Raw genomic sequence first — 12,234 nt, forward strand, 5'->3', positions numbered from 1 at the left:
AAAAATCTCCTGGCCCTTATCATATTCCCTGTGATATGAATCAGCTGCCAGAGTATAGCCCGGCTGACTTGGGAGGCATTCCACTCAGAGAATTCCTGATTTTTACCTGGAGGAGAGGTAAGTACCAGCTGGCTTAATTTAGGGAAATCTGTAAAAGTCTTTAATGAGATGGAATTTCAACCTAGCCAAGAAGTAAGTTTCTCTCATATAGAGTCTGAATGACAGGACAAGTTGCTTCAGGCCAAGAAGGAAGAATGTTAAATTTCCTTTTCTCCCCTTCAACACACAAACCGGGGTACCTTCCTTTGTAGTTGGCAGTATTAATAAGCTCCAACTAACACTTGTAAAGCAGAGCCCACTGATTATACTAATGTTCGTCAAATCAGAAATACCATAACTTATAAAACACACTATCCTATGTAGCACCAAGAAAAAAGTCCACTGCTAAATAAATATTAGATAATTAAATAGAAGAGATTTTTAAATGTGGGGACAGGGCGCATGGGTGGCTCAGTGGGTTAGGCCGCTGCCTTCAGCTCTGGGTCATGATCTCAGGGTCCTGGGATCGAGCCACACACATTGGGCTCTCTGCTCAGCAGGGAGCGTGCTTCCCTCTCTCTCTCTCTGCCTGCCTCTCTGCCTACTTGTGATCTCTCAGTCTCTGTCAAATAAATAAATAAAATCTTTTTTTTAATTTTTTTTAAAGATTTTTATTTATTTACTTGACAGAGAGAGAGATCACAAGTAGGCAGAGAGGCAGGCAGAGAGAGAGGAGGAAGCAGGCTCCCTGCGGAGCAGAGAGCCCAATAAATAAAATCTTTAAAAAAAAATCTTTAAAAAAAAATGTGCGGACACGTGCATATTAGAATTGATGAAGTATAGTTCATCTTTAGCCTAAACCTCTTCTTCTTTTATGACCTGAGCCGAAGGCAGAGGCTTTAACTCACTGAGCCACCTAGGCACCCCTAAACCTCTTCTTTGAACACCAAGTCAGGATGGTCACTTGCATTTCTCAAAGGCTCTTTAAACCTAACATGTCCCATGGGGCAACTGGATGGCTCAGTCAGTTAAGCCTCTGCCTTTGGCTCATGATCTCAGGGTCCTGGGATGGAGCCCTGCATTGTGCTCCCTGCTCGGAGGGAGCCTACTTCTCCCTCTCCTTCTGCTCCTCCCCTCTGCATGCACTCTCTCTCTCAAATAAATAAATAAAATCTTTATATTTAAAAAAAAAGGAGAACACCTCTTTAAAAAAGGAAAACAAAAACAAACCTAACACGTCCCAGTCTGGGTTCTCCATCAACCTTGCCAAAGCTGTTCCTTTTCCTGCATTCTCTGCTCTGTCAAACGGAGTCCCCCATCAAACTAGAAACCTAGAAGTTGAGCCAGTCCCTTGACGTTCTTGCTTTCCATATACAAGAGATCTTTCCCATTCTATCAGTTCTGTCTCCTACCCCTCTCTTAAATATTGCCTTCCTCTTTCCCTCTGTCCTCGCCTTGAGTCAGGTCTTCCTCAGCTCTCCACAGGATTACTGCAGTGATCTACCTGCTTTCTACTCCTTAAACCAATCCTACTTCACACCGTCCTTTTTTTCCTTCTTAAACATCCCTCGGGTCACATTATTCCTCGCTTAAATATCCTACAAGACAAGTACTGCATCCGAACAGGCAAAGCTCATGAGCAGGCCACCTCGCAGAGGAGAAAAACACACATGGATACATGTGAAAAGTTGCTCAGGCTCATCCCGAAATAAATATAACAGTGACATTTCCCCAGCTACCCCGCTGGCAGAGCTCGAGAGAACTCGTGATCACGAACGATGACAAGGGCGTGCAGGGAAGCACTCGTGTTTGCCGCTGTTGGTACTACAGTATTTTGGATGTCGTCTCGCCGCGTTTCGGAGATGCGAACGAACGCTGAACCGCCTCCCGTGATCTGAGCCTCAGTTACTGAATGTGGTCAAACGGGGCTGACACCTGCCTGAAGGGCCTCAGGATGAAATAATTCTGGGTAAAGTGATTCGTCAGTTAGAGCAGCTAACCTTCTACGGCGCGCCTGCTGTCCTAAGCGCTTCTCAACTGGGAGCTCATCTAACCTTCCCAATAACCCTGCAGGGACGCTCAGGACCGCTCTCACTTTTACCTGCAAGAACACTGAGGCCCGGGGGGGGGGGGGGGGGGGGGACGGCCCCAGGGGCGGGGTTAGCCACCGGGGGAGCTGGGATTAGGGGCGTTAATACACCGGGGGCGGGGGGCACCTAGCTCCAGTCCTGTTTTTCCGGAAAGCCTACGCCGTTCCTTTCCTTCCACGGGGAAGCTCCGGGGAACTCAGCCCGCCTCTCCCTCCACTCCGTGTTCGGCGTCCTGCTCAGGGCTGGGTACGCTGTAAAGCCTTGGATGGAGGCCTAACAAATGCTATCGTGCATTTCCGTGGGACCAATGGCACAGCCTTACAAATAGGAAGTAATTTCCAGGAGACTGAAGCATACATACTGACGAGTACGCGCCTTGGGGACTAAGAGCCACGCTCCACACCCGAGAACCGCGGCCGACCCTTCCCGCTCTCCTAGTCCCTCGGACTTTGCCCGGAACCTTTCTCGCGGCCTCGGAAGCAGCCGGCCGGGACTTGGCCGCTGAACACACAACACCGCACCGACTAGTAGTCTAACTATATGCCTGAAATTTGTAGCTCACGTATATGATTCGGCAGAAAATGGCCTCAAGTACTCGCACTTTTTAAAGTATTAATTGACAATAACATTTTTGTCCCTTAGTCAAGAGCGTCCTCAAATGATTCTGAGAGAGTTTGTTCTTCTTTTTGGTGAGGCATTTATATGGACAGCCCACTTGAAACGAACAAGGAAGGCGGGGGAAGAAAGCGGATGCCGCGGGGGCTTCTAAGCCAGAAAGTCTCCGGAGCTTGCGCTAAGCCATTTGCGGCGCCCCCCACTTACACGCAGGTCTCAGAAACAGGCGGGGGGAAAAGGCGTCGTTCCTGGAGCTGAGACCAGGCGGCCGGAGTCCTCAGGGATGAACCTCGAGTTGCTGGGTGAGGAGGGCTGTGGTTGCGTCTTAGAAAACCTTTTGGTCCTGGAAAGGAGGGAACCTGGGCGGGAAGGACGCGGGCTGCAACCTTAGAGACATAGTTCTGCTGGGGATCATTGGGCGCTCCTCTTACGGAGCAGCAGCGGGAGGAGGCAGCCCAGCTTCGGCTTAAGCAGAATGCATTGCCTTTCCCGAGGCTACTTTCAGATCAGTGCTGGAGTGGTAGGCGCAGACAGCTTGTGGCTTCGATTTGAGTACAAGGATCAAAGGTGCTGAAGTAGCCCAGACCAGGCAGGACCAGAGTTTTGGAGAAGAAGGAGTGTGGGAGATGTGAAGCTTGAGATGAAGCTTGGAAGACTTGTCAGGGGTTTGGGTGCCTGGAAAACTTAGATTGTTTTGTAGACGTACGGGATGCCTAAGGAGGGGGATTTGGAGATCTTTTAGTTGAAGTCCCTCTTTGGACAGGTGAAAAAAGTCTTAGTGGATAGTGACTGGAAGGCATCAAGTGAGTAAATGGCATAGTTGGCCCTGGAATCATTATCTTGATTTTCTGTTTAAGCTCCTCAAGTAGCAGGGACGGTGTGCACAACACAGAACTACAGAAGCAGTTGATTTTTGTCACGCTCACTTGAGTCATTTCCTCCTTATCCCTTACCCAAGTTGTTTAAAAACTTAGGTCTTTTCTTCTAGGTTTTCATTAGGTGTTTAGCCTGATAGCCTAGGGGTGTCTGAGGTTTTCCAGATTTCCTAAAAGACTTGATGTAAAGATAAATTTCTTTAGAAAAACAAATCTCAGAAGTTGTACTGGGTGTTAAAAGGGCTACATAGATTTTGAAGAAATGGTCCTTACCTTTAAGGAGCTTAAGGTGATTATCTAAATAGCCGTAATATATTGCAGAACATAGGCCTTTAAGGGTCATTACCAAGTGCTAAGAACATTTAGGAGAGAGAGTGAATGTCTTTGAGGCTGGGGAAGAAGGGCATCCAGGAACAAAAATTCTATGGAGGAGTTGGACTTTTGAGTAGACATTTAAGACCGGTGAAAAGTGGCAGACTGAAGCATGAAGGTACAAGGAGAAATGCTTATTAGGAATGTTTGAGCCAAGACATCAGTGAGAGAACACCCAAAAAATGTTCCTGCTTGGCCTGGTTGCGGGTACTGTGAATAAATGAAGGCCAGCAGATGCTGTCTGTTCTGTGGAGGCTCTTGAATGCCTAGCTGAAAAGTGTGTGCTTTTTAAGAAAAGTAGGGCAGATCCATTGAAGGGTTTTGACCTGGTAAGTAACTTGATCAGAGCTATGATTTATTTATTTATTTATTTATTTATTATTAAGATTTATCTGACAGCAACATGTTGTTGAGGCTTGGATGGCGTGAAACCAGTTTGGACGGCTAGAGTAAATGAGTGATAAAGAAGGCCTGAGCTAGGAAATGGAACAAAGAGACCCTGAGGAGGTAGAGTTGACAGAATTTGAGAATTGATTGCGTGTGGTAGGGGCATCAGTGGTGAGGAACTATGAGGTGAAAATCATGGGAGCCAATGGTGGTGTTACTGATGAGCATTTAAGGACTTTGGGGAAAGACAGCATTGGGCATGTTGAGTGTGGGTTTGGGGTTCAGGAGGTAGGTTTAGATTAATGAGAGAGATGTGTACTTTCCCTGCAGGTGGGTTGTTGAAGAAACCCTGTGAGTGGATGGATGACAAGACCAGGGGAAAAGGTGGGAGGGGCAGAAAGAGAAAACTGCTGAGGGCAGAATCTTGGGCAGTTGCCTATATTTTGGGGTTAAGAGGACAAATAAGTGATAATAAATTAAGAATTATATTTTACTTATTATGAGCTAGGCAAATTTTTGAGTGCTTCCCTAGATTTATCCACGTAGAGGTGGATCCACGTTGTCGTGCTCTCAGTAGCCACTTGTAGAGTAGTTGATGCTGAAAGCTGGGAAAGGGCTGCTCTGTGTAGTCCCTGGGCACTTGGCACCCATGAGCAACTTGAGTGGAAGCCAGAGTACAGTCATTTTGGAAGGCGTGGAAGACGGAGTGGAGGGCAGAGGTCGACCCTTATTTTTAAAAACTTCAGGATGGAGGAAAAGTGATAGATAGGCTAGTACATGAAAGAAGTGGTCATGGGAAAGATTTTCCTTGAATGATATAGAAGATTCATGAGGGTGAAATTTAGGAATATTTAGCATTGGAAGGTTAGACAGTTTATTTATATTTAAATATTTTATTTATTAGAGAGTGCACGCTAGTATGTGCATGCGTGCATGTTGGGGGCAGGAGCACAGGGAGGAGGACAAGCAGACTGACTCCGCGCCTAGTGTGGAGCGTGATTTTGGGCTTGATCCCTCCATCCTGCAATTCTGACCTGAACTGAAAGAATTGGGACGCTTAACTGACTGAGCCACCCCAAGAAGGCTAAACAATTTAAAACCAAGCTGGGTCTGGAAATCTCCATTTCTATGGAAGTTACTGAGTTTTAAAGGAGAAAGTTGGAGATAAAAAGCACAAGAACAGAAGTGGTTTGTGGGAGCCTGCGGGGAAAAGAATATCTGTCCGGATAAAGGACGGGAATGATAACGTGATGTTAATGTAACTCTCAAGATAGTGATTTTACTTCTGCAGTCACTTCTGAGCCCTTGTTGGGTATCTGACAATATGCACTGGAGATAGAAAGTTACATAAGAGTTTTTCAAAACTATTTTTACTACAGCTCACAGGAAGAAAACTCTTTTTTTTTTTTTTTTTTTTTTGAGAGAGAGGGAGAAGGGAGTGGAGGCAGATAGAGAATCTTTTTTTTTTTTTTTAAAGATTTTATTTATTTATCTGACAGGGAGAGATCACAAGTAGATAGAGAGGCAGGCAGAGAGAGAGAGGGAAGCAGGCTCCCTGCTGAGCAGACAGCCGGATGCGGGACTCAATCCCAGGACCCTGCGATCATGACCTGAACTGAAGGCAGCGGCTTAACCCACTGAGCCACCCAGGCGCCCCAAAGAGAGAATCTTAAGCAGGCTTCATGCCCAGTGCTGAGCCGGATGCAGGGGCCCGATGACACAATCCTGAGATGTGACCTGAGCTGAAATCAAGAGTCAGATGCTCAAACAATTGAGCCACCCAAGATGCCCAGGAAATCTATTTTCTATCACAACCCATCATATATACAAATATATATATAACTAAGTTTCTCAAAATTATAGTTAATACCTGTTATGCTCAGTGTCCTCTGATGTCTTCTGTTCGAATCTATTGAAAAAACTTGTTGGGGCTCCCTAAATTGATTTATCCACTTATGGTGGGGTGGGTCCTACTGTTTGAAAGACCTCAAAATAAGATACAGCCTTTGCCCTGAATAAATATGTAGAACTAGGAGGAGTGAAACATAAATAATTGTGTCTAATATGGAACCGTAATAAGTGAATGCATTATGGGAGTTCAGCTGAAAGCAATTAATTCTGCAGTGTAGAGGTTGGCGGTAGAATTTGGGGATGGTTTTATAGAGGAAGCGTCATTTAACCCGGACAGTGCAGATAGAGAAGGGTTTTTCCGGAGGGACAAGATAGAGAAGGTGATTAGCAGTGCAGGGAGTAGTTGGGACAGATGTTCTGAGGCATGTCTGCATATGGTACGTTCAAGAAATGGTCAGTGATCTACAGCTGGTGCTTAGGGCGGGTTATGAGAGTTTCTATGCGAGGTGCTGATGAGAAGTTAGCCACACATGGAGAGTATAACCCTGGCAGGGGCCAGAATGAAATCACTTTTTAAAAATAATGCTTCGTGGGGCGCCTGGGTGGCTCAGTGGATTAAGCCGCTGCCTTCGGCTCAGGTCATGATCTCAGGGTCCTGGGATCGAGCCCCGCATCAGGCTCTCTGCTCCACAGGGAGCCTGCTTCCTCCTCTCTCTCTGCCTGCCTCTCTGCCTGCTTGTGATCTCTCTCTCCGTCAAATAAATAAAATCTTTAAAAATAATGCTTCGAAGTTTAGTATATAGTTGGGTGAAGATTTTAAGCAGCTAAGTGACAGGTGAGATTCGAGTCTTGGAAAGTTGGCTGTGGCAGCTCTGTGAGGGAGGCGAGGCTGGAGTCAAGGACACATAGTAATTATGTTGGTGGAGGGATCGGATGAGGGCGGGGCGGGATTAGTTATCTAGATAACTGGGAATTGCATTTCTCTGGAAGAATGCCCTTGCCTGTGTCCTCGCCTGTCAGACTGAGGAAACAGAATGGAAATTGCTACTCTGCTCCTAACCATTACAACAGAGGGGAATGGGTTGGAATCGAAAATAATAGGGCCATTGGGAGAAGAGATCTGTGTAGCTTTAGAGCTGGTGATAATCAGGTCTTTAAGGAGGTGGGTGTTCAGCTGTGTTGAGAACAGACCTTATTCCATGTCAGGAGACCTAGAGGGAGAAGGCCGAAAGGGCCTGGAAAGCGGAAGGGCAGTTTGGAGAAAGGATCTTCACAGGACAGAAAGGAGGAGGGCCCTGAGGGAGCCTGTGTGGCTGGGCCGGAAGCTTGTAAACTCAGATTCCGAAAAGGCAGCTAAATAACAAGGGCACTTAGCCGAAGGGAAGGTCTGAAGGGGGCACAGGCTATGAAGAACAGTGTCAGGAAGACGAATGTGGTGGAAGGCCACGACTGTAAAAGTGAGGCGACTAGGAAGGGTTTGGGACACTCTGTGGAGAGTGAAGACTAAAAGAGTTTCCTGCTTGGTTGGGCTGGGTGGTGTAATACCACAGTTATTCATTCAGCACTCAGCAGAGACCTTTCGTGTGCTCCCTGTGGGCTTCATTGGCAAAGGGAGGTGGGAAGCTTAACTTCCAATTTTTCTTTTGTCTTCTCTGGGAAAAGGGATGGTTTTTTGGGAACAAATAAAGTGAACACTGGGTGTTGCTAAGAAAAATCCTCACCTCAGTAGGTGGAATTTTCGGTAGGCCGCTGAGCTCACTTCTCTTGGTTAAATTCCATTCCATGGCCGTGAGGGAGTAATTGGTGGTGATCTTTGAGATGTGGGGAGAGAAGGGAAGATGTACAGAAGGAAAGCAGATGGGCACATTTTGACTTTCAAAAAGGGGGGTTGTGTTGTGTTTTACAGATGATAGATTAATAACCTTGAGGTCAAATTCAGGCAAGATTCTAGAGGCTGTTTAGTGTAGTTACAGTTAAGAGTATGGTTTCTGGGTCACGTTCCGATTGTTCCAGGTTTTAACTGTGTGCACTTGGGAAGTGACTTACCTGTGAAATGGAATGTAATAGTGTCACTGACCCAACAGAGTTCGCTCCTTGGCGAGTCACAGATGCACCACGTGGAGCTGGTGCACAAAGTAAACTTTATTTGAAGCAAGTAAGGAGATCATGGGGAATAACTTCCAAAACCATTTATCCTCTGAGCAAGTGTGAATGGTTCCTTCTACTTAGGGTTTTTGGATGAATATTTAGTTGGGAAGCCATGTCCTTGCGTGTAGAGGTGAGCAGAAAGCCACCTGTGCTCCCTTAAAGAAACCTGCTGTACAGACATTGTTATGGAAATGAGGCCTGTGCTCCTCCTTGGGCGGAGATTTAGTATTCTAATGAGGTTAAGGTCGTTGGAGGTCACTCCACAGTCTGTCTGCACAGGCACCAGGCAAGGGTTATGCTCAAAGTGGTCTGGACCCTGTCCGTGAGGGTTTCAGTTTCCATTTGCCCGAGTGGAGAGATGAATGGGAAGGAAGAGCTTGAGCAAAAACGTGGGATGAGGGTTGGTGAGTAACAAGCAGGTGGCAGTAAAGGTCAGGTCTTGGGGTGCAGCGGGTGCCAGCAGTGATCCCTTACTCACGAATTGAGAGGACGAAAGGGAATATATAAAAGACCTTAGTGCGGAGTTGGACACGTAAGCGTTCAGGAAGCGGTGGCTGCTCATGGTAAGTGCAGGTTTGAGCCCTTCAGAGAAGTGATGGGCCAGTGTGTCAGTCTGGAAAGCTTGTTGTGGTTCTTTAATCTCTTGCTTTTCAAATGAACAAATGCAGCACGTGTTTATCACAGCAGTGGAAACAGTTCAAACACGCATACAGAAAAACTGTCTTTCTCCCCTTCCCCAAATGGTAACTTTCTAGAGTTTCTCGTTCTATAGCTTATTCTTTGCTCACACAAATGTTTAAACAGATTTATTAGGGCTTGTTTTCGCTTTTTTACAGAAATAGAATCTTTTTATACACATTTGAAACTTGCCTTCTTCAGTTAACACTGTGGGATACTGTTTGTAGGCTTTGGGAGAGCTAGAGCTGATGGATTTTAACGCATTCATGTAGACACACACGATGTATAATTTCAACAGTAAAATTCCCATGTGTTTTGGAAAAAAAGTGATCTTTTTTTTCCCTTGCCGCCTCCTTTTTGTTGATAATCCCATGTATTTCCTTCCATATTTTTCACACACATGATAATAAAAAATGAGATTATATAATAAACACTTTGTGTTTGCCTTTTTTTCTACTTGGTAACACCAATGCAAATTTCACTAAGGGAATTAGCATAATTTATAAGTACTTTTGTATTAGAATACAATGTAATTTATTCATCTGTTCCACTGTTAATGGACATTTACCTTGTTTCCAGTTTGGGTAGGTTTTGTTTGTTTTTTTGGCCACCAAGAACAATACTTGAAATATTCGTACTTCTGTCCCACTGTTGTGTTTACATCTATGGAGATTAGATTTCGTAGGATTGCTGAGGTAAGGACCCTCTCTCTATATATATTTTTAAGCTTTTATTTCTTTGACAGAGACACAGCGAGAGAAGGAACACAAGCGGGGGGAGTGGGAGAGGGAAAAGCAGGCTTCCAGCCAAGCAGGGAGCCTGATGTGGGGCTCAATTCCAGAACCCTGGGATCATGACCTGAGCTGAATGAAGCCAGACGCTCAACGACTGAGCCACTCAGGCACCCCTATGTTTTGCTTTTAATGGATGCTGTCAGATCCGTTTTCCAAAAGGCTATAGTAATTCCCATTTTTTACAGGTGATGTATTAAAAATGTCCCTGTGCCCTCTCCTCCACCCCCAGGTGTTCTCTCCCTAAATTTTCCTGTTTTTTTTGTTGTTGTTGTTGTTTGTTTTTTAAGATTTTATTTATTTATTTGAGAGAGAGAGCATAAGTGCAAGTAGGGGGAGAGGCAGAGGGAGAGAGAAAAGGAGAAGCAGACCCTCTGCTGAGCAGGGAGCCTGTTGTGGGACTCAGTCCCAGGTCCCTGGGATCATGACCTGAGCTTAATCATGACCTGGCAGATGCTTAACAGACTGAGCCACCCAGGTGCCCCCAAATTTACCTGTTTGATGGATGAAAGTGGCATCTCATTTTTATTTATGTTCTTTTTGTCTTTTGGGTTGTTTTTTCTTACTGATGTATAAAGTTGCTTTGTAATACAGGTATCGACTCCTATCAGTCATCTGCCTTGAAAGTTTTTTTTTAAAGAGTTTATTTGTTTTTGACAGACAGATCACAAGTAGGCAGAGAGGCAGGCAGAGAGAGAGAAAGAGGAGGAAGCAGGCTCCCTGCTGAGCAGAGAGCATGATGTGGAGCTTGATCCCAGGACCCTGAGATCATGACCTGAGCCAAAGGCAGAGGCTTAACCCACTGAACCACCCAGGCACCCCGAAAGTTTGTTTCTAAATCTTGGATTGTTTATGGGAACTTCGCCATGCAGAATGTTAAATTTCTATTTAATCAAACCTGTTTCTCTTTTCTTTTGGTGTTCCTCACTTGGTTAAGGTCTTCCCTACCCTAGATAATACATGGAGTCTCCTAGATTTTCTTCTAAGATTGTTGTTCTTTAAAAACATTAATTTACCTGAAATTGATATGTAATATGAGAGGAATTACTTTTTCCTTCTTCCATATGGTCCCTTGTCATTGCCTATATGTTAAATAATCCTCCACTAAATTGAAATGCCACCTTTATCGTATATCAGCAGCCTTATACTACATTTAGAATTTTTTTTTTCACATTTGTCTTTATTCCACCAGGAATTATGTGACATTTATTAATTTTTAGGGAAAGCCTAAAGTTAAGTTTTCCCATCCCAGAATGTAGATTGTCTTTTCATTTATTTAGGTTTTAATGGCCTTACTTAAGATTTTATAGTTTTCTTCATACATACATATAAAATCTTTCTTAAGATTTTATAGTCTTCCTTATTACCTTACGACCTGTTCCTTAAATATTTTAAACGTTTGTAGCTATCATGAGTGGAATTTTTCCTTGTATTTCCATTTTTGGATACTAATTGCTAATGTAAAGAAAATCTATGAATGTTTGAATATTTTTCTTGTAGTAAGCCACCTTACCCTATTTTCTTGTTTTTTAAAAAAGTTTGTTGGGCCACCTGGGTGGCTCAGTGGGTTAAGCCTCTGCTTTCGGCTCAGGTCATGATCTCAGGGTCCTGGGATCAAGCTCCACATCATGCTCTCTGCTCAGCAGGGAGCCTGCTTTCTCCTCTCTCTCTGCCTGCCTCTCTGCCTACTTGTGATTTCTGTCTGTCAAATAAATAAATAAAATCTTTAAAAAAAAAAAGTTTGTTTATTTTTATGTAAACTCTGCACCCAACTTGGGGGTGGAACTCATGACCCTGAGACCAGAGGTTGTTCCCTTTTCTGACTGAGCCAGCCAGAAGCCCCTTCCCTATTTTCTTATTAATTTAAATAGTTTTTTATTAGAGTCTCTTGTGTTTTTGTAGTATTCAGTGACAGCAAAAGAGAAATAGTTTTATCTCCTTATATTCAGTGGTTAAACCAGTTATTTCATTTCTTGTATGATATTAACTAGTAATGATATATCCCTTCCTAGTTGCTGATATTAATTGAAATGGTTTTAATATTTCACCTTTTGGAATGATAATTGTGTTTTTGGTAGATTTTGGTAGAATTTGTGTTTTGATAGATTTTATCATTTATTGTAGTCCTCTATTCCTTTTATTAGAAGTGATTATGGAGTTTTAGCAAATGTGTTTTCAGTATCTACAGATAGGATCGTGTGGCTGTTGCGCAAACATTCTTGACTCAGGATGTACATTAGAGTGCATCTTGCCGTTAGACTGGAGTGCCCTTGACCCTTATCCTTGTTTCTCCTGTTTTTATTTAAAAAACACAACTATGAACATGAATGCTATACAAATATATGCTTCTAGATTTACTTATATAAGCATATGGAAATTTATGGAAGC

At 44.1% G+C, this 12,234-nt stretch overlaps 1 protein-coding gene across 2 annotated transcripts in view; it reads left to right on the forward strand.

The window, feature by feature from the left end:
• Positions 1–2,900: 2,900 nt before the first annotated feature.
• The window catches only part of RBBP5 (RB binding protein 5, histone lysine methyltransferase complex subunit), a 36,836-nt gene continuing 27,502 nt past the window's right edge, over positions 2,901–12,234 (forward strand). For both annotated transcript variants that reach the window (XM_045982804.1, XM_045982803.1), the window contains exon 1: positions 2,901–3,046. In XM_045982804.1, the coding sequence (XP_045838760.1) occupies positions 3,028–3,046 (19 nt within the window). In that variant the 5' untranslated portion in view covers positions 2,901–3,027. The remainder of the gene's footprint in view (positions 3,047–12,234) is intronic.

This window comes from Meles meles, chromosome 17, assembly GCF_922984935.1.
Source record: "Meles meles chromosome 17, mMelMel3.1 paternal haplotype, whole genome shotgun sequence".
NCBI classification, from domain to species: Eukaryota; Metazoa; Chordata; class Mammalia; order Carnivora; family Mustelidae; genus Meles; species Meles meles.